The sequence below is a fragment of the Pangasianodon hypophthalmus genome, chromosome 1, assembly GCF_027358585.1.
Source record: "Pangasianodon hypophthalmus isolate fPanHyp1 chromosome 1, fPanHyp1.pri, whole genome shotgun sequence".
In the NCBI taxonomy this organism is placed as follows: Eukaryota; Metazoa; Chordata; class Actinopteri; order Siluriformes; family Pangasiidae; genus Pangasianodon; species Pangasianodon hypophthalmus.
In genome coordinates, this window is record NC_069710.1 from 5,548,830 (window position 1) to 5,571,663 (window position 22,834).

At 38.9% G+C, this 22,834-nt stretch overlaps 1 protein-coding gene across 10 annotated transcripts in view; it reads left to right on the top strand.

Annotated features, from left to right (window-relative positions):
* Nucleotides 1-22,834, top strand: part of ptprma (protein tyrosine phosphatase receptor type Ma) — a 196,970-nt gene that overhangs the window by 169,388 nt on the left and 4,748 nt on the right. For all 10 annotated transcript variants that reach the window (XM_053236401.1, XM_053236410.1, XM_053236422.1 and 7 more), the window contains 12 exons: nt 2,286-2,373; nt 4,102-4,178; nt 8,902-8,938; nt 12,102-12,199; nt 15,582-15,698; nt 16,206-16,360; nt 16,527-16,662; nt 18,953-19,102; nt 19,218-19,391; nt 20,364-20,495; nt 22,167-22,292; nt 22,392-22,555. In XM_053236401.1, the coding sequence (XP_053092376.1) occupies nt 2,286-2,373; nt 4,102-4,178; nt 8,902-8,938; nt 12,102-12,199; nt 15,582-15,698; nt 16,206-16,360; nt 16,527-16,662; nt 18,953-19,102; nt 19,218-19,391; nt 20,364-20,495; nt 22,167-22,292; nt 22,392-22,555 (1,454 nt within the window). The remainder of the gene's footprint in view (nt 1-2,285; nt 2,374-4,101; nt 4,179-8,901; nt 8,939-12,101; nt 12,200-15,581; nt 15,699-16,205; nt 16,361-16,526; nt 16,663-18,952; nt 19,103-19,217; nt 19,392-20,363; nt 20,496-22,166; nt 22,293-22,391; nt 22,556-22,834) is intronic.

The following is a 22,834-nucleotide window of genomic DNA, read 5'->3' on the forward strand; positions in this document are numbered from 1 at the left end:
TTGGAGTTTGATGTGGTCCCTTGATGCAGCCATCTCATTTTTCCTGGAGAAATCCAGTGTGAAAAATCACCTAAGTTTGACTTTTTGAACATGCACTCAACCGTATACATGTTTGGACTCATTATTTTTAGCCCACCAATTAGGTGTTAGCTTATTGACTGAGATTCTAAGGTGTAACCAATAGTATTCAGAGGCCTAGAGGGACAGCTGCAGCCTGGAGCTCCCTCTCAGCCATTTTACTTTTTATTCTGTCTCCATCTGCTGCAAGGCTGCACTGGATCTTAATGATTCTGCTCCACAGATTTATACTTACAATCATTTTTTTTCCATGCAGCAAAGTCTGGAAATCATTATTTTCTAAAATTTCAGTCAAGCAATACTGAGTTTATCCCTCCATTTTGCTCTGAATGTTTTCTATTCAAATGTAGGATTTATTATATTTTTATGTGTGGCATATAAAGCACTGTGCAATCATAAAAAAGTCTATTTCACTATTTGTTTGACAGAATTTGTACTTTATAAACAGCCTTTAAGGCATCTGCTTATACAGTTTTGAATATATGAATATCTCGGCTGGCTTTTTTTTTTTTTCCAGCTGACATGGCACAGTCAGAAGTTCGACACGTGTCTGAACTAGTTCGTCTGTGCTCTCATTATTCTCCCCTACTGCGGTCCCACTGTTGGACTCTGCATCTCATTACCGCCTGCCAAACACACCAAGCATCTAAAGGTGTTCGTCATTCCCCCCTCCCTCCAATGGCTCAGAGACGCCACGGCTCGCTGTCACTCACCCGACATGAAAGGACAGCTGTCTCCAAAGACACAAAGCTGCAATGAATAACAAACCAGCATCGCTTTTGAAAATTTAAACTGAGTCTGGGTAGAGAGAGAGACAGGGAAAGAGACAGAAACAGGAGAGAGAAGCCAAGTCTTCACATTTGTTGTCAATATGTATTAACCCACCTTCATTGGATGCATTGGAAGGGAAAGCAATCTGCATTAAATATGTCTGCCCTTCAAAGTGTCCATCGCTGAAACGGTCAGACTGCCACTGACCTATCTCAAGGCCCTGCCTGGTCAGCATGTGATAAACTCCATTTTTTTAATCCAGGAGGAAGATGTGCATATATCTGAGCCTGTTTGCATATTAAGAGCTCATTTCTGAACCCTGCAAACAGTAATAGCGAAGAATTTTCTTTACTTCATATTGTTAAATGATATGTGCATTTTAAGTCTAGAGAAAAGGCTAGGACCTAAAAGCAGTTACTAGCTACATTTGTCGAATTTCCTAGCAAATGGTTTACTTTGACTCAAGTCAAGCCCAACACAAGTCGTTTAAACCATGTTCACATTAAATAAAAAATAAAAAATTTGACTGCACCCATTCAGTAGGAGACAGGGCCTCAGCATGCCTCCCATCCCCAGGTGCTCCCTCCTGCCTTCTGCTTTCTCTGTGGGGAACTTCAGCAGAAAGCGGGAGTCATCACTCTGCCGGTGTCATTAACCACACTGAGGCTGATCAAGGCACTTTGTTCTTCAGACAAATCCAGTGTCATCATCACATTCACAGCCAAAAGATGTTCAGCTTCCCTAACAAAAAGAGCAGTAGTCACTTGCAATCACCAGCAATCATATCAATTGTCTGTGTGGCCGTTTGTGGATAATAATGCCTCATTATGCTCTATTTATACCTCAGAGCCGCACTTTATCGAAAGGGAAGCAGGCAGCTGGCAGCATTAAGAAGCTACTATGAGCAGACAAGTTTGCGAGCATGAGCACTCCAACACCCACCCACCCCCGTTAACAAACTAGATCTGCTTTTGAAGTTTGTCTTCATAATTAGCATTAATTGTGTGACTGAGTAGTTTTGAATGGGCAGATTCCCCACACTGCATTAATATTTCATCATCAGTTACTGTTCAGAAGAATGTCAGCTTTAATTCCATTGCTGACAGAATTTTTTTTAGTCTTTAATTTCTACCATTCGAGCTCTTCACTGGTGTCAGAGAGACAGTCAGTGAGGTCGTTTTGTCTCGGCCGCAAACTCTGAGCCGAAGCACCTCTAATAGCCCTTAGTTCTGACACTACTCCCAGGGTTCCTTGCTCCTGTCCCTTGATGTCAAATAATGATGTGAATCTAGTTAGTGTAACTGTTTTCTTTTCCACTGGTTCCGTTGGAAGTCCAACTCAGCCATCATTTAAGATGGTAACCTTTGACCTTTTTGTGCCTTCTCTGCTCTTGCTTCTTAACGCTTGTCTCTGCCTGTTTTGATTTCTCTCCACAGAGTTTCTTCGAAGGGCAGGCCGCACCCTGGGACTCTGCAAAGAAAGATGAGAACAGGATGAAGAACCGTTATGGGAACATCATTGCATGTATGTACTGATAATAATCTTAATTTGGTCTCACTATCAGCATGCTTCTGTGATACAGAGCATAGCTCACTGGGCCTCGTGTTATGTGTAATTGCTCTTTTGATTGCATTCCCATCCTTTTGCCTTATAGTGGAAATTCTTACTCAAACCGATGTGTGCATATGCCTGTTCGTACACATACACATTCATATAAAGTGGAAGAATTATCAGGATGTTGTTCAAGATGAGACTTTTGGTGCAACAGTCTATCCTTTTTTTACCTTCACTGGAGTTCTTCATCAGTCACCTTTCCCACTTCTACTGCACTCATTATAAACCGTTTCTCCCTCTGAGAGGAAACAGCTCGCTCAGTTTGGCTCCACACACTTCCTGTTTCTGGCTAATGAGGCACCAGCCAATCCCAGGCGAGCATGAGCCCTAGGCCATGTTAGATCTGATAGAGAGAACACTCCCAAAGGACTGGCAGAGTTGCATACTGGAAATCCTTCACAACAACTTAGTATCTCCTGAAGAATAGGAGGGAAAAGCTGCAACACACAGATTGGTTTCAGTTAGTCATATTAGCAGCTGGCAGAGCGACAGATGCTCATTTCACAGTCTTAAGTTATGTGTTATTATCTGGTGATATAAAGTGGCAGTGCCACTGTAAATATTGTGAGATTTCATAAGGGCTGCATATTTATAAGCTGAAACAAACGTTTCTTATTATGAAATTAATCTCTAGCTCTTTAGGGCTAATATAACATTTACAATACTATCTGCTAGAGTTGTGTATAAATACACACACTAACCTAATGCTTGAAACCTTCTTTCACTTTAATCTTTTTCTGTTACAAGCTCATATCCAACATTAGTACAGTTGTGGTCATAAGTTTACATACGCCTTGCAGAATATGCAAACTTTTAATAATGTAAAAATAAAAATTGCATTTTGTTTCTTATTCAACACACTACATTAAGAGCCAGGGGGTGTAAACTTTTAAACAGGATGATCAATGCAAACTGTTATTATTTTGTTTAACGATCTTATTTTATTTAGGACTGCCCTTCAGAAGCTACAGAAGATATTTAAATGTTTCCCAGAAGACAAAATAATAACAATTTACACCAATCATCCTGTTCAAAAGTTTATACCCCCCAGCTCTTAATGTATCTTGTTGCCTTCTTGAGCATCAGTGAATGTTTACAGCTTTTGTAATAGTTGTGTATGAGTCCCTCAGTTGTCCTCAGTGTGAAAAGATGGATCCCAACATCATATAGGCACTGTTGGGAAGGGGTCAAATATGCAATAGATGCTGGAAAAACAAATAATGTGCAGGACCTGGAGGATTTTTCTGAAGAACAGTGGACAGTTTAACTGCGCAGGACAAACAAGGGCCTCATGAACAACTATCACATAACATAAAAACAGTCATTGATCATCCAGGTAACAACACAGTATTAAGAATCAAGCGTATGTAAACTTTTGAACTGGTTCATTTTTGTAAATTCAGTTATTATTTTGCCTTGTGGACTATATGCAAAAACATCTGTTATGTGAAATAGCTTATTCAGGGTAGTACTAAATAAGAAACAAAATGCAATTTTTAGAATATCTCTCTCTTTTTTTTTTTTAATTATTAACATTTTTCAGATTCTGTAAGGTGTATGTAAACTTATGACCCCAACTATAAGTAGTAATGTAAGTAGTAATTTCTCACATTCTTTCCTTCTCTTCTTTTTTCCCAGATGACCACTCCCGTGTACGACTGCAGGCTATAGAGGGGGAGCAGAGCTCAGATTATATTAATGCAAATTATATTGATGTAAGTATGGACACTTGCCAACGCTTACACACAGAGTTCAATGTGTATGGCCACTGTGTTTGTGTGTAGATGTGATTCCCTACAGTCTAATGGAAGTGGGTAAGGATTACATTCTCACCCCTTCCATACCCCTCCCACTGCTCAAAGGAAAACATCATTGATCCATACAATGCTGACAGATTTAACATAGATTTTCTAGCCAAGACATAAAGCCTATTATTACTTGAGCTCTTAGCTAGGTCAATTAAGAGAATAATAATTTAGTCTAGTTAACGCAAAGCAGGTCTGTTTCTCACTGTCTGCCATGGAGGGAGTGTTGTGGATCTGATGGATATGAAGGGGATGAAGATAAGCTTTTTGCATTCATTACTGATGCAGTTCTTAAGGCTGAAATTAATCCAAAATACAACCTGAGCTTAAGAGAAATTCATACTCATTTGAATAAAAGAGGGTATGGGTTATTTGTGGTTGATTGTTTGATTTCATTTGAATGAACAGTAGCTTGTAATAGTAACGCTAATCTTGTCCGTAACCTTTAACCTTCATAACCTTTCATACAACATGTGACCATGTTGCAAAAAATGACTTCTGCATTCTAGACATGGGGTGAAAAGCATGATTAAAAAAATGCAGCCAGCTAAGATTTTATTCGAAGACAGAAGGCTTTGAATGGTTGCATAGTAAGGTGTTTCTCATGTACTTGCGTCTTGCATACATGTATCCTTTGCTGTCACCCTGTGTGTGGTGGAAAACACTGGGGAGAGAGAGAGCAGTTTGTGGACAAAATTATCTGTAATTGTTTTTGACTTAAGACTTTAATTTTAGCAAGAAATAGTTTGTTTAGTCAGAGAATATTATTCTGTTTTCTCCAGCGATACTTTATTTCATTTCACCATTTCACATTTCACAGGCTTTTAGGGTTAGCGAACATCAGTAACCCAAACCATTTCCTTACTGGTACTTTCTGTCGAAGTGCTGTCTTATAAGACAACTGACATGAACCAGCATAGGCAACAGAGCATCAAGGCAGTTGTCTTCTATTTCAGATACAGTCATGGTTTTAGCATTTAGAGAAAAAGGGATGGCTAAACATGACTAAACATCGCAGTATATCTTTTTTTTCTCTGCTTCAGTATAAAGAACCTCTGTCACGTCTTTGCTCCCATCAAACAAACACTGTCTAATGAAGTTGGTCACATGTAGAGTAGCATAGTCCATTGTCCCCACTCTTTCCATTGGGCTTTGTTTGAAAATAATTTCACTGACAGAGCAAAGTGGTTACACTTCAAAGGAAGTTGTTTTGAATAATGGAGGCATGCTGTAGTCTCACTGTTGCTCAGGGCTGCTCTCAGCGTCCGGTCTCATTGGAGGAGCACAGCGACCTGGAGTGACTTTGAATGTTTACTGAACTGTTGTCGATCACTGGCTTTTTTTGTTGTCACGGGAGTCAAAGGATAAAAAGTACAATCACTGCCACCTGTCCGTACTTGTCTGTTGGTGTGTTGGGTTATCTCCCTGTTGGACCCAACCCCCTGAAAAACTTCTTTCTAATGTTTACACTTCCAGCTGGAGCTGTGGACAAAGTAAAGGTTATTTTCACCTCCTGTCAGCCACCCACTTTGAATCAACATGCCCTACCACCCCCTACACATACTGATCGCCTCCTCTCCTCCCACTCTCTTTTCCATCTCTATTTCCCCTCTTTAGCATGCCTATTCACTTGTCATTAGGACACTTTACGCTTGCCTTCAAACAGATCCGTGCATGCTCGAAGCAGATGGAACAAGCTCTTCACACGCTGAATTATTTACCTGGCCAGCTTTTAGCACACGCCGCGATACGGTCAAGACACTTAGCATCTGAAAGGACGATTAGTGAAAGCATGTCTCTTTGTCAGACACCATTATTATATTGTACATGCTCAAAGGAGCGATATGTGAAGGAGGTTTAATCTTGCGTGTCTGCTCTATTCCAGCTCTTAAAAGTGATTTATTCATGCTTTACAGCATTTATTGTGCCGTTTCAGCCACACTAGCAATGTGCAGTTTTGTTTAGTGCATGAAACAATGCAGTATTGACTTACTGTAAACAGGATACAGAGCCCAGTTAATAGGTGTTAAACTGTGTGGTATTTGTGCATCCGCTTACCTGGTATAAGGTGAACTTCATATCAAGATGAAGACATCTTGGTTTTTGTTCCTGTCGACCTGACCACGTATATTGATGGTGAATGTGTGAGACATCTGTGTTACCTGTCACCTGACTGTCTCCTTAACTTACCTACAATGAGGACAGGACTTTTCCCTTGATTTCAGATTCATGCATATAGCAGGCTAGAGAGAGCAATCTAGTTGTACAGCACGTAGTAATTCGAATTGATTCTTTTAGGGCTTGTCAATACTGTATAGAGTAGTCTCATAAACACTTTGCAAAATTGTAGCCATTAACATCCATTTAAAAGCCTTTACTTGTCTCATATACATTACAGTAAAGCTGGTTAGGAAGCTGGGGTCAGAGAATATGATCTGCCATGATACAGCACCCCTGGAGCAGACAGGGGTAAGGGCCTTGCTCAAGGGCCCAACATTGGCAGCTTGGGCTTGAACCCCTAACTTTCTGATCAGTAATCCAGAGCTTTACCACTGCTGCAATAGGCCCACCCCTGCCCATTCAAGGACAAGGGTTCAATTGATATTTAGGAGGTGGAGGAGATCTGCTTGTCTTATGAGTGCCAACAACTTGGGAACAGTACCATTAAATATCTTATTATAAGAACTCCTCAACATTCATATCATGGACATGTGATCAAAACAAGTTTCTTTATTTTTAACAAACTATAATTTGTTGTCCAGACCTTCAAGACTTCAGTATTCCTTGTTAGTTAGATAACATACTATTAAAATACATTACATTAAATGTATTACAATACTTTCAAATGACAGTCAAAACTTTTTGAACACCATACATTAATATATTTGGTTAGACTTAAATGGGTTCATGTTTAATCATTTAAAATTAGAACACATAATGATATAGGTATAAGTGAACTAAAAAAAATGTGTGTGACTTGTTGTATTGGAAAAAAAAAATCTAGATCAAATTGGAAAACGCTGACATGGATCACTCCACTTAGGCACTTGTAGCACACAGCATATATTTGTCTTAGAGTTGATATAACAGTGATTAATATGAATTGTAAGACAAATCTAGGCTTACAGTAACTTTCAGATTTACAATAACTGCTTCACCAAGCAAGTGCACTTGCCTTTAAAGAAAGCACTAAAGTAGAAGAAGGTTTTATTAGTGGAAAGCTGAGTGGACAATGAAGTCCTTTATTTCAAAGATTTGGGTATTTGGTTGAACAATTGTTTAATTTTCTTTCCTTATTTTATTGCCAATAGTGGTTAGGTCACAATGTTCGAAACTTTGTTTTCCCACCAGAATCCAGTACATGAAAGTGCTCATGCACGGATATGTGGAGAGTGAATGAGATCAAATTCTGCAAGATTTGGATACTTGTGTCCAGCTTAGTGTAAATGATACGGTCAGTGGGCTGAGTGTCTGAGCCTGAAGACCTGAACAAGAAGGCATTCAAATTGAATCCAATCCAAATCCAATTTTTTTTTGACAGTTTTCTCATTTTTTCTTTTTATTATTTTATTTTATTCTATTATATTTGTTGTTCATTTACGAAAATGTGTCTGCTCTACATTAAAAACTCAAACTTGCATGGTGGTAAACTGTAGTTTTTTTTTTTTTTTTTTTGGATGCGGTAGTTCGTCCATGTTTATTAAGTAGTAGGCACTCAGCCATTTTAAGCTGCTTGATATGGCCCCATAGCTCAGCACATATCCAATCATCCTAGACCAAAATGCAGGGTCGCTATAAACATGTTTCATGGCAGCATGCACAAAGATAAAGAAGTCATTAAAAAAGCAGTGAACACTGATGATGAAGGGGATATCTCCTCTACTTTGTTAGGCCTTTTATTCCAGCTCCAAACTTTAATTAAAGATGCACTGCATTAAATATAGTGCAGATAAGAATATAAGAATAAGATGATGGCAACAATGGAGGCTGTGAACGAGTGGAAACCACAGCTTTTCCCCTTTAACATTCAGTTTCTGCACACTGAGCCCTTGCTGGGACACACCACGCTCGACAAATGAAATGAGGGGATTAGCTTAATCCCACAGAGATTGAGGCTATTCTATAATATAATTCCACAATATATATCAAAACCATTAGAGTAGTAGTAAACAGTAGTGTGGAAGTGTGTGTGTGTGTGTGTGTGTGTGTCATTACCTAAAGACAGTGATTGTTTATTTTTAAGGACCAGTTTAATTATTAAAAAAAAAAAAACTAGCAGGATTTTGTTAGAGTAGAACAAGTCCTAGCTCAACTGCGGTTTGCATTTTCCAATAGTAATTTAAGTTATAATTTTGTCTTGCTTTTTTTCCCCTCAGTGCATTGCAGAGAATTAGAAACAACTGGAATGGCTGTCTCTATTACTTCTTTATTATTTTAATTGTTATTATTTATCTTTTATTTCCTAATGCAGCATCTGTGAGAACAAGAAAACTTTCTTTGTACAAGGAAAAGTTCTTGTAAAGTTTTTGAATATTGAATCAGTATGATTCCAATGGACTGTAATCATATAAAGTTATAAAGCTCTACCATACTTTAATTTTATAACTTTAATTTCTCTCTTTTTTAATTACAGGGATACCATCGACCAAATCACTACATAGCTACCCAAGGTAAGGATACAAATTCTTATCTTATCTTATCTTATCTTATCTTATCTTATCTTATCTTATCTTATCTTATCTTATCTTATGCTGTCTAAACAACCCTCGGATTTATAGTGTAGTTCTTAGATGTTTCCATCTCAGACTTTGCTATATATTTATACACACTCACATACACACACTCAGCCTCATTGAGCCATCTTGTGCTGAAGCAGCGTCTTGGAACAATTAATCAGCCTTAGTGTTGGCAGAGGCGGTGGAGTGGGATGGCTGTTAAAGGATGTGAGTAATAAATAAATGGATTAGTCAGTACGTACTTGCGCACTCTGTTGCTCAGTTAATCTGGCGGTCAGTGCCCGCTCTCCCAGCAGCCCCTGGAGGCAGTGCTTGATTGATAGTTAATTGTTGTGAGCTTCTTGGAGGCCGTGTTTTTCCCGCGTGCTGGCGGCTTGTGGAGGTGCTGCAGTGACGGGAAACAGCGCCGAACGCAATCACATCTCCTAATAGACTCACAAGCTGGTATAGTGGCACTGGGAGTTGCATAATTATCTGTTTATTGGAGCATTGCCTGGCCTGTCCACAGAGACGGCTCCATGTCTAAATGGCCTCTTAAGTTCTCTCTCTCTGCTTTTCCTCACTCTTCTACGCTTTCTCCCGACTTCATTTCCAAGCTGATCCCCAGCCAGCAAAGTGTGGAGTGTGGAGTTGCATCAATATCAGCATTTGTATATTGCAAACAGCATTTATCATAAGAGGTCTTAACATTTTTTTTAAATAATATACATTGTGAATGTATGTCTGGACATAAGTTACAGAATTGTTTGGAAATGCAAAAACGTGAAAAACACAGTTTACTAAAAATGTGCTGTGAACTAGGTAGAGATCCAGCCACTGATGACACTCTTTTTATTCAGTGTGGGCAGATTTATAAAGAAAGGCTTTTCTATGGTGAGAAAAAGTTAAAAAGCTCAGAAGTTTTTGAGATCAAAGACACATTTTTTTCAGGCTTTTTGAAGCTTGACAGCACATCCTCCCTCTTTGCCAACCATACGTTCACTCAAAAGAAGCTTAATTGTGTCCATTATTTCTCCCAGTTTTTTCAACTTGCAATTGCTTTGGAACTTCAGAGACGTACCAGTCTGTATCATAGCTGTAATAATGAGTAAAGGCTTTGCTGAGTAGATTATTAAGTATAGAATATATAAATAGTGTCACCAGAAAGGAATAAAATGTGACAGGATGTATTGTTATAGGAAATAAGCAATGATGGTGTGATGTAATGGGGCCATTACCACCCAAAATTTGGCTACTTTCCTATAACAGTACATCCCAAAGTGTTTTATACTACAGCAATTAGCCAACAATTAAATTTTTTTTTATTAAAGAATGACATTTTTTTATTTGCTTATGGTTACGTTTCATGTTGTGGAACATCCATGAAACAAATTGGTTCCTGTTGTCACTTACGTTAAAGCAGCTATAAACAGTAGCCTCTCTTTTCTCTCTCTGTCGTGAAGTTAATAAGACAGAAGACTAAGTTTCTCGTTTTACTGAAAAACTATAAAGCTCTCTGTCCTGAAAACTTAACATTCCAGCTTTACCTCTGACTGTTACAAAGCGCTGACACTGGAGACTTCTTCCATATCAAGAAATAAACATGTTCATTTATGTGGAATGTCCACCATGCAAGCTCTGTGTAGGTTGTTACTATAGAAATGATTATGTATTATAAAATGCGTTACATACATGTATGCGTGAAAACTACTGTCAGGGCTGCTGTTATAAAAAAAATATTTTGACCAAGAATTGAGCATTCCACAACACTCATTCAACAGGTAGAATAGATTTCAATGTACACACCAAAGATGATATTGTGTCTCACACGACCCACTCAGAGAGCTTAACTGCATCATCTGAGCCAATCACATATGTGATGACATAAGCTAATGATGTGCATGCAGACTGGGAAATGAAAGTGTCCTTATTATATCCTCCAACAGTTTAATCCCACGGTGTGAAATTCCTTTATAAAAATGGAAGATTTTTGCACACTTTCTCTGAGGTCTTGTTGAGAGGAACTCACTGGGACGCTCCGTGCGAGACGTTCCTCCTGTGGTGACAGAGCAGCTGTCTTACAGGCCATCACACTCTCTGCTGTAGTGCTTCCCTTTCTGTATGCTAGAGGAATTTTCCCAGTCTAATTGGGGAAGACTGACTTCACTTATAGGTGAACTGGGCTTTTTTAGTGTATCGGCAAATTATAGCAGCATTTGTCAGATTGTACCTGCTGTTCCTGGCTGGAATATTCACCCTGCACCCATCCAGTGCTTTCCAAGTGTCAGACTCTATCAATGATCATGATTACTGAGGATCATATAAAGAGTGTGTATATGTGTGTGTTTGCAATATCAGTGTCTCCTAGTTTCCCTTTCTAAGTATACAGAAATTCCACATTCAGCACACTTGAATGAGCGATATAAAAACCCAGTATGTAATGATGTATAATATATTCTGCAATTAAGGAGTGAAATCACGAATAAGCCTGACCTCTTGTTGTAAGTACATGTAATAAACAACATCAGACAAGTCCAATAATGAGAAAAACTCTCTGGTACAAGTAGTAATTTTGGATGCTTTCAGAGCAAGCCAAGGGTTTGGAAATGCAGATGTTTTTTGTGGATTTGAATATGTCAAATCTCTTTTCCCTCATTTTTTTCTGGTGGCTGTAATGATGTAATTTACTTTGGCTTGGAGGTAAAGCATCAGCAGTGGAGAAAGCGCACACAGATTTGCATGAGCTAATTAGCTCGTCAGAAGTCATTTTGTAATGCGCCTGTTGATTAAAAACAATGCTAATTAGAATTAATTAACTGTGTGATTTTAATTCCTTGCACTGCATCCTTATTGCTGGATGTTGGTCTATTAAGGTGTTTTGGAGCTTAATGGAAATGTAGATACACAAGCCTGTCAGCATTAATTTACATGTATCTAGGTGTACTGATACACAATATGTCCATGGAAAATCCTCTTGCTCTGAAGAATGTGCTGTAGGTAACCTGGTGTAGATGCAGAAATGTCTGCTATTCTTTTATATAAGCATTATCAGTGTATTATATGTTTTGTTGACATCTCTTTTTTTATGTCTCCTTCTGTCTCGGCTTCTTGGTACCAGGACCCATGCAAGAAACAGTCTACGACTTCTGGAGAATGGTGTGGCAAGAGAACACGGCAACCATTGTCATGGTGACTAACCTGGTGGAAGTTGGCAGGGTAAGTTAATCAGTAAACTGCAGTGCTTTACAGTATATCTACTAAGAGGGAAAGGCCTATTTTCTCTTGCTTTAAAGCTGTTCAATGATAAATTGTCTAAAAAAAGATTTTATATTTGTGATTTTATATAATCCTGATCATCATTTTAGCCACTACTGAGCTAAATCCTTAAACAAAATTAAGATTGCTCAACTGTGTTACAAGCGTTTGTGTTTTAGAAATTGAACAGCAACCTCTTAACTATGTACTGTTCACATCACCCGGTGTGTTTTTCTTATTTATGACAACCGTAAGTATCCATGTGCATATTTAACCATTATTTACCAACTATAGAGCATTAGTTATTTACCAACTATAGAGCAAGAGACACAAAACTGTCCACCTGTATACTGTTGAAGATCCCAAGGGGCCTAACAGTGTTCACACTCTGCCGTAGTTAAAATCTGAGTGCATTACTCAAATTTTCTGCCAGTCTTCACTTGCGTCACATCTGGTCCCCTGCTTCTGTTGTTTAAAATACTGTGTCTAATATCCCAGCAGACTGTTGCATTCTTTATCAAGCCTAACTGAGTAGCCACCCGTCTCAGCAGCAGCGAATCACGTCCCTCCCTTTTCATCATTGCCACCATCTGCTGCGTCTCATTGCTGATGAACTCTGGGATTTGGGCTCAGCCCTCTCTGTGTCCTCCATATTCACACCAAGCTGCTTCTCAGCTGGACAGTTTCTTTCTACTCCTTCAAAAACAAAAAAAAGTCATGTGATCCATCATGTGTTCATTTTATTAACTTCTTTAATGAGCTTCTTCTCAACCCAAAAGCATATACATATACCCAACACAAACAGTCAGAAAGTATCTGGACAATGACAGAGTTTTTGTGATTTTGCCTTTACACACCACCACAATGGATTTGAAATAAAACAATCAAGATGTGATCGAAGTGTAGACTTTCAGCTTTATTTTAAGAGGATCCACAAAAATATGGCATTTACCACTTAGGAATTACAGCCATTTTCAGCAAAGTACCTCCATTTTCAGGGGCTCAAAGGTATTTGGACAATTGACTAACAAGAAGTTAACTGACACAGTATATACACATACAGTACATAACACAGTTTAGACCTCTCCAGAGATCATGAAGGCTGATATGGTTAATCTACTGGATATACATGTCATAATAGTGTTTAGGGGCAATTTGTAAGGAAATATGTTGTGTAAATGTCATTTGACTGTGCTAGGCAAGGAATAAAACACAACAGTATGTACTGGTGTAGAAAATAATAATCAGTGATTATTGTACATCATACTGTTTCTTGGGTCCCTGGAGGACTAGTGGTTAGGCCTCGGTGCTCTCGCCGCCACGTCCTGGGTTCGATTCCTGGCCAGGGAACCTACCCCAGCGGCTGGGGTTGCACAACACAGTGCACTCCCAGTGCCAGTCCCAAGTCAGAATGAAACTTGGGGAGGGCTGTGTCAGGGAAAAATAAATAAATAAATAAAATAAAATAATATAAAATTTAAAATGTGCTGTAAAATGTCAGTGAAACAAGTTAGTTCCTGTTATCACGTGACATGGCAGCACTTTTTTCTCTCTCTTAAAGTAAAAAATGCATCGTCATATTACTAACAAACGCTATTATTTAAACTTAATCAACACCTTCTGACCAATCAGGATCAAGCATTCAACAGCGCTGTGGTATTATAGTACATAACGCATCTGCTAGTGCTTTCACCTTAGCGCCTGCTTATGTTTTCAGAGACCATACCATGTTAGACTTTGTCTTAAACTGTGTTTCATGCAGATTGCTTTGAAATTTGAGGATTATTAACCATGGAAGTGTCTTACTCCAGGTATTTTTTGGATTGTTAGCAAAGGTTTATCCTACATTACACAGCAACAGAATCTAACCATCCTTGGTTTATACCTAATGCTTTAATCCAGGATATTGGTTTCCTTATGTCCATCCCTGATTTGTCTACGTTAGCATATCTGGTGGCTGCTAAAGGAGCTGAAATCCACTGTGGGACTGAAACACGGTGATATCATTGTGCTTTAGGATGCCCATGGCAAGTGGAAGACTAATCCCTAACATTCCCAGTGGAAATCTGTGGCTTAGAACTAATGGGATTTCTAAAACCCCTTCTTAATATCTGACAAGAACAAAAGGGGTCTCTGCCGGTTTGGCACAGCATCACATTTAACTCATTAATAAGTTATTAATGTGCAAACGGAATGATAATACTGTTGAAACCAGAGTGAATTTTAGTTATGCACTGATAAATAGTAGACCAGTTAGACCTAATCACTTCACTCATGAGGAAAAATCATGCATGTGTTAGAGAGGTTATATGGGTGAGAGTTTGTTCTAAAGACCTTTGGTCCTCATGTAGAACTGAACAGAGGTTGAAAGAGGTTCAGCATGGACAAGCCTAAATTACACTGAATTATCTGACAAATATGAGCACAAATCATTACCAAAATAACACTTCCTCATTTAGAAGATTCTCCAGTCATAATCTCATTTTTGACAGTTAGAGAAGTACAGATAGCATCTCACTACCGGTGTTTTTCTGACAAGATCCGTCAGGCGGAGCTAGAATGACTACAGCTGTTTCCAAACACCCATTACACCATAATTATTTCACCAATTAGCCCAGTCTTAATAAGGCCATAAAGTAGGAAAATGTAGTAAAGAAGATGGAGGGGCAGAAAAATGATAATGGTGGCAGAGGCAAATAAAGAAGAAAGGGAAGTGTAGCATAATGTGAGTGAATGAGAAAAGAGGGCAGTAAATGATCAAACGGAAGGCAAGCAAGGGAATCAGTCCCTAGGCTCCTAAAAGCATTCAGGGCAAAATGGTATTGATCAATCGCAACATCAAGGAAATAATACAGATAGTGTGCTGTGGTATAAAAATGCGCTCTTTGTTTTTCTCACAGTGAAGAAGCCTGGCCTGATTATAGCAGTTTTGCTCAGGTCCTGTGAGTGTGGACCAGGTAATGAGAGAGTACAAGAGCAAGCCACTGGGGGTAATTAGTCAGGGGATCATCGGGCCCAGAGCTTTCCACGTATCTGGGGCACAAGATGGGAGCATTGGCTTGTGAAAAGGAATAAAGCCTTTTTTTGTGCTCCATGGTTTACATCTTAAAGCTCTCAGTAAATTCTATGTGCAAAATATCTACAAATCTTTAAGATGATACTGAATTTCCTAAAGTTACAGGAGTTCTGGAGTACGTAGCTCTATTCACTACAGTATGATTGTTTCTCTGAGCTGATATTATCGGATCATTGAGTAATTTGGCAACGACTGGAAGCTGGTTAATGGAGAATTACTAACATGTGCATTTGCCTGTGTGTGTGTGTGTGTGTGTGTGTCTTTCAGGTTAAGTGTTGCAAGTACTGGCCAGATGACACGGAGATCTACCGAGACATGAAGGTGACACTGATCGAGACACAGCTGCTCTCAGAATATGTCATTCGAACCTTCGCTGTGGAAAAGGTACAGGCTAGTAGTTTGGGCTTGGAAACTTATACTATATTATTATAAACGTATATTAAAAGACTGTAATGGAATGAAAAAAAAAAACATTTTTGCTGTTTTTTTCACAAATGCTTGGAGTTTCATGAATCAGTTTAAAACTGAAATACAGGAGAAACAAAACAAACATTTTGTTGTTGTTGTTGTTGTTACATCTGTCCAGTTTTGCATTAAGCTCCTGCTTTTTGTGCAACTAAATTCCAGAGGGCCTGTGTAGGTGTGTGACAGTGTGCATGTGTGTGAGGGTGTGAATCATTGGCCTTCTTTCCTCTAGCTGTATTTCACTCCTTCTCATCCTCCCACAAATGCACAAACCTTAAGACACACACTCACTGACACACACAAACACCACAGATGCTTAGAGATGATACTTGTGGGAGTTTGAATAGAGTAGTGTGCCAACAGACCTCACTCTTAAACTCTCTCTTGGTGTGTGTATGTGTGTGTTTGCTTGTTTGTTCACTGCAGCGAGGAGCTCATGAGATCAGGGAGATCAGGCAGTTCCATTTCACTGGCTGGCCGGACCATGGAGTACCGTACCACGCTACAGGCCTGCTGGGCTTCATCCGCAGAGTCAAATCCAAGAGCCCAGCTAATGCCGGCCCAATGGTGGTCCACTGCAGGTCAGAAGATAATGATCCAGCCATTCTGTAGCTGTGTGCATCTCACACATGCATTTAGTCAGTAGATATGAACAGAAATCAATGACTGTATTATGCTCCTTACAGTTCCATGTACTCTGTTTTCTGGATGATTCATTTGTCCTTGATTTGTATTTCTGGTGTGCAGTGCCGGTGCTGGCCGTACGGGCTGCTTTATTGTCATTGACATCATGTTGGACATGGCTGAGCGTGAGGGTGTGGTGGACATCTATAACTGCGTGCGAGAGCTCCGCTCACGCAGGGTCAACATGGTTCAGACAGAGGTACTGCAGCCAAATGACCTCACGCCAAACTCACACCACCCTCAAACAAAACACACACTCAAACATTCGTACTGACTCAGAAGTCACAAGACCCAGAAACACCCATCTCTTCAAACTGCAGATGAACTTTGTACAAATCTACAAGTCACTCTGCACAAATGTTATGCTATTTATTTATTTATTTTTGAGTGAAAAGTTTGTTTAATCTTGCACCTATTTGGCTTGAAGAGGTGGTCCAAGAGACTTTCAGAATAAAATTAAGCAAGAATCACATGGCATAAATACATTTTTTTTGCTTAAGTATAACATCAGATTTTTTTCTAAGACATTTTCGGATCAGATTTATACCACCTTTGACATAAATTTTTCACAATGAAAACATGTTGACCTGGACAGAGCTACACATAGTCATGTATCTAGCCTTACTACTTTCTTGCCCAAACAATGAAGAGCTGACCAGCTGCCAGCTGATTCCCAAAGATCGTCTTTGCAATTAAGACTTGTGCTCCTAATTTGGTCATTTAATCAGTACTGCAGTGACGTTTTGTCTTACAAATATGATTTCTTGTTGCTGTTCATGACACAGGTTGAGCAAAAATGAGCAATAAAGCATATAGCTTGTAGTTGTTGGTATGCTGGTAAGCAGGGAAGTGCTTATTTTTGCTAAATCTGTGTATACACCAGCTTAGAAGAAGTAAATAATGAAAACAAATTAATTTCTTGACAGCATATGAAACTCTGTTAGTTTTTAATTAGTTTTGCAAGTGGAAGCAGATGGGTAAAAACAAATAAAAAGTAGTTTCAGAAACTACTAAAGTGATTTGTGGTACATATGTACCAGTTTATATTCAACAAATTAGGGACAAATTGTCATTTTCCCTCAGTGTTTAAACACCCAGAACATAATTAAATAATTTACTAAATATCATTAAAATGGTAAGGTACTTGGGGGAAGAGATATTTTCTTCCAATAAAAAGAGAGCAGCAGGTATTACTCTTGTATTTCTCAGTATGAGCAAACTCAGAATCTGTTTGACCGATAATCCGTGCCAAGGACAGGATAGTAGATGCCACAGTAGACTAGCCTGAAAGCCACTGACCCTGGTGCCTGGACTTTTGTCAAAAATGACATCTCAAGACATTTTCGCAAATGTCACTTCATGAAAGATTAACGTCAGGCAGGCAGGTCTGAGTGCCTGTAGAGGCAGAAAGGTGGAGGAGTGACTGATGGCCCTGTGGTGCCATCCAAGCCACCACAGTAACACCTGGAAATTAAGTTTGATTAAGTTAGATATAATGATAATCTAAAAAAATACTGTTGAATGTTGTAACAGCACATTCATATGCTTGTAATGTATAGTAGTATGTTCCTGAAATATAATTAGAACTAATCATATATTAATTTACACAACACTTATTTCCAGTCCAATAATTTGATTGGGTAAGCGGCATTCCAAGACTGATTCCAAGAGTGCTGGTACATCACTGTGTGTATCACTTCGTTTGTCTGTGTTTGCTACATAAAATTTCAATTCTAGCAATAGTTTGTTACATTAAAACCGTTACTGCACTTACTGCAGGCTTGCAGTCAGTCTGTGCATTGCACAGCAACACACAATGCTCTATGTATCTCTCAACTATTTTTACTGACAGAGCAAAAATTAACAAAATACTAGGCCATTGTATCTGAAGTGTCACTTACTTGATATTACATTTTGTTTACAGAGCTGTTGTATAAATCAATATCACACTAGCAATTGTGCTGTTGAACTGAATATCACAGGTAATCACAGCCATGCTTATAATCAATACAACACCACTCTTGCTTGTGTGATATTGCGGAATTATATAACAGCGATGTTGGCCAGAAGATGTTCTCTGACAGTAGTTCAGGCTATAATTCTACTAATAGGTTTATATTAATGCACTTGGTCTAATATCTTATATATACCTTTAAAAATAGTTTGCACTTTTCAGAGAGAACATAAATGTTAACAGGAACTAACTTGACACATGGACATTAACATATATACATAGATATATAACATAATATAAATGTAACTACGAACATTCATTATTAAATTGTAATCATTTACAAATCTTATAAAAAGAGAAATAAAACGCTTTTTATGAGCTGTTATTGGAAAATAATCCACCTTGAGGTGGTAAGATTATGCCCCATTATGTTTTGTTCCTTATATTACGGTTTATATAATATAATTCATTTTACTTATTATAAAATTATAATATTAAATGTATGAATGTTATTTTTGTTTTGTTTTGTTTTTAGGAGCAGTATGTGTTCATCCATGACGCCATCTTGGAGGCGTGTTTGTGTGGTGACACCACCATTCCAGCCAATCAGCTGCGTTCAGTGTATTATGACATGAACCGTCTAGATCCTCAGACCAACTCCAGCCAAATTAAGGAGGAGTTCAGAGTGAGTGTGTTTGTGTGTGACTGCATGTCAGCACCAGTGAGTATGAAAACATGCTAAATCACATTTAAAGGTCACAGTATTAATAGCGTGAATGTTGGATTGTGTTGTTACTCAGACTCTGAACATGGTCACGCCGACGCTGCGTGTAGAGGACTGCAGCATTGCTCTGCTGCCGAGGAACCATGAGAAGAACCGGTGCATGGATGTGCTACCACCTGACCGCTGCCTGCCTTTCCTCATCACTATTGATGGAGAGAGCAGCAACTACATCAACGCTGCCCTCATGGATGTATGTACATAAACACTGCTACAAGCTGCTGCAGCAAAATAACAGTGATTCTCTAGTCTGAATGTCTGATAGAGTTAATGAGAAAAAGTTTCCCTTAGGGTTTTTTGTATGTTTAGTCATGTGTGAACAAGACACTTACAGCTTTGCCAGTGTGTCCCTCTCATGTATTACATTTAGTTTCCTTTGGGTCACATTATCAACATTAATAATATAGTATAGTGGCAATGAAAGTGCATTTATTCACCAACAGACATGAAAATATTCCCGGATGCTTTTAATGTAATACTACACTACCAAGAAAACAGAAGAGTGGGGAATGGAAAACATTAGAGCAAAAAGATTTGAGTAGAAAGCAAAGGAAGCCAGTGAGAGAGACATATGGAGAGAGCGAGAGAGAGCAGTGGACATATCAGATTCCTCGATTCAGCAGTACTCGCTTGTCCATGTGGGACAATAAATTGCACATTCATCCCTATAATAATCACTTGTTTTTTTCCAGAAAGCCAAAGCAGATCAGTGGGGGGAGCAAACATGATAAATGGGAACTACTTCGCTCAATATGCCATGCACAATTATGTGCTTATTGAGAATGATTAAAAAACAGATGGATTTGATTTATTCCACTGTCATGCAAATGCATAAAACGAATTCACAACCGTGGATGTTTTTTTTTTCATCGTACGACTTCATCTACATTGCTTTTATGGAAAATATGTTCAAAGACCAGTAACAGAGCATTTATTTTCATTAGAGCAAATGGAAATGTCACTAGCAGTATCACGGAATAAGGGCATAACAAGCAAAAACATCGGAAATGAAAAGCCTCTTACATCAATTAGTTAACTAAAGACATTCATATTCTCAGTGTACAGCAAATCTTGCAAGAAAAAGTGCTGACACTCACTCTTTTCTCACACACACTCTCATTTTATTCACGTTCGCCTTCTTTTCTGTCTCTGGATCACTCTACAGAGCTACAAGCAACCATCTGCTTTCATCGTTACCCAGCATCCTTTGCCCAACACTGTAAAAGACTTCTGGAGGCTGGTCCTGGACTACCACTGCACATCTATAGTAATGCTGAACGATGTGGATCCTGCCCAGGTACAGTGTGTGTGATTTTTTTTTCTCTCTCTGTCTTACATTCATGAGTGGTTTACTCTCAGTTGGTTATGGAAATGCAGCAGGTTAGCCAGGGGACAAGCTGGTCAGGATCAAAGCCCAAACTCACACCTAATCCACACTGGAAACAGGAAGAACCTTCCAGTTTCTACTCCCACTGCAGCCTGAACACTAATCTCTATAAAGAGATTATAGTCCTGTTTACACCTGGTCATTTCGTGAGCATGTGGATTAACTCTGGCTAGATTTAATCTATTTACATAAAGATGCTTTTAGAGCAGATTTAAATCTAATGGCTTAAACTATTTCATGAAGTCCAAGTTGCATTTTAGCCACATCACACACCTCTCCATGCTATATTTGATAAAATAAGAAAAATAAAAAAATGCAAATTCAGAGAGGTGACCATCTTTTGCTTTTTTTTTTTTATTTTATTTTATTTTATTTTTGTGGCTAGAAACAAGGAACAGAACAGGAAGTTGGTGGTTACGTGTAAGCTAATTTGCATAATCATACATGATACAGCTATAGAATTTCAGACTGGCTAACCAGACACACAATTGATCGCGTGTGTAAATGCGCACATGTGGTGGCTCAGTGGCTGAAAAGGGCAACACAAAATGGCCAACATTGGAAGAAGGCAGACAAAGTTCATGCACAGCAACAAAATCCCAAAATGTAGTCAGGGATAACCAGAAAAACTGAGCAATGAGTGTGAGGGGAATAGATACAGAGCAATTACAGTGAATGGGCGACAGATGTGTGTTAGTGATGTGTCCTTTGTCTATTAATTATCTATTCTATTATTTTCTTTTTTTTATGTTTAAAGATGGGAGCAATGTTACTCTTGCAGTGTAATTTAATTAAAAATGCTTCTATGAGCTGTTTGTTAGTGTGAATAGTGAGACGTGTGTTTGACTCTCAGCTTGACAGAGGATCCGCTGCACTACGGCTTGTTAATGATGTACTGTATGTAATAAAGCGTCTCAGTATTAATGGAAATGAAGCACGCAAAATAACATGAATGCAGAGAAGCTTGTAGTGTCTTGTCGATTTTACAATTATTTAAATCGATTGTATAAAATGCAGTGCAAAGTAATGTTATTTTGTTAATTAGATGGTAGAGTAAGATTTTAATGAGCCAGTTTCAGCTATAGTTACACAAGGAAGAATAATCACTGCACAAACTGGAACACAAAATGTCATTTGGGAGCCAAAAGCGTCAGCTCGTACTGGTGAGCTGAGTCAAATGATCTGACTCACTGAAAAGAGAATTAGCTTAGCACTTGAGCAAGAATGACTGGAGGGAAGCAATAGTGGGTGTGCTTGCTGGCAGGGAATTCTGGGAATCGGAGTTCCTGGAAGATAGAGCATTCATAACATCATCAGAATACAACTCAGCTACAAGTCACATGAAACAACCAGATGTGTGCATGGGAAATGTGCCAGTCTGCATAATAACGTGCTTTTCTTCCCTATATCAGCAACATACAGCCATCCTATAACATAATTTATGTGCTTTAACCCATGTAATGCCATTATGTTAACATTTGTTCTCACAGCAAACTAAAGAGTATATGCTGCATTGTTGTGTTGCTGTAATAAAAGTAGGATTGTATTGTGATGGGTGCTAATATTAATGTTTTTGTGCAGCTGTGTCCACAGTACTGGCCTGAGAATGGCGTACACAGACATGGACCTATTCAGGTGGAGTTTGTATCTGCCGATTTAGAGGAGGATATTATTAGTAGGATATTCCGCATCTATAATGCTGCACGGGTATATACACACACATACACACACATGACTGATAATATTGATTTGCTCAATGCTTGATCTATGAGACAGCTGTTGATCTCAGTGTTTTGTTGTCGTCAGCCACAGGACGGATACCGCATGGTCCAGCAGTTTCAGTTCCTGGGCTGGCCCATGTACCGAGACACACCTGTGTCCAAGCGCTCATTCCTCAAATTAATCCGGCAGGTGGACAAGTGGCAAGAGGAGTACGATGGAGGAGAGGGACGCACTGTGGTGCACTGCCTGTGAGTCTTTCTCTCTCTCTTTATCAATTTCTGTCACACATAAACAGACAAATTTGCACACAGGAGAAGGGGACATATCAAAGGGGACATTTATATAGTCTATAAACACAGAATTGAAACTCATCTATAGTGCTGTTTGACCTGTAGGAGCTTTGCTAATGTAACTGTAAGGGATTTGACTGTCTGATCTGGAGAGGATATCTGTGTAAGTGTCTGTATAATTTGCCAAATTGGCACATTTTAGCCCGGATGTACATGTCAGGGTTACACGACAGGCAT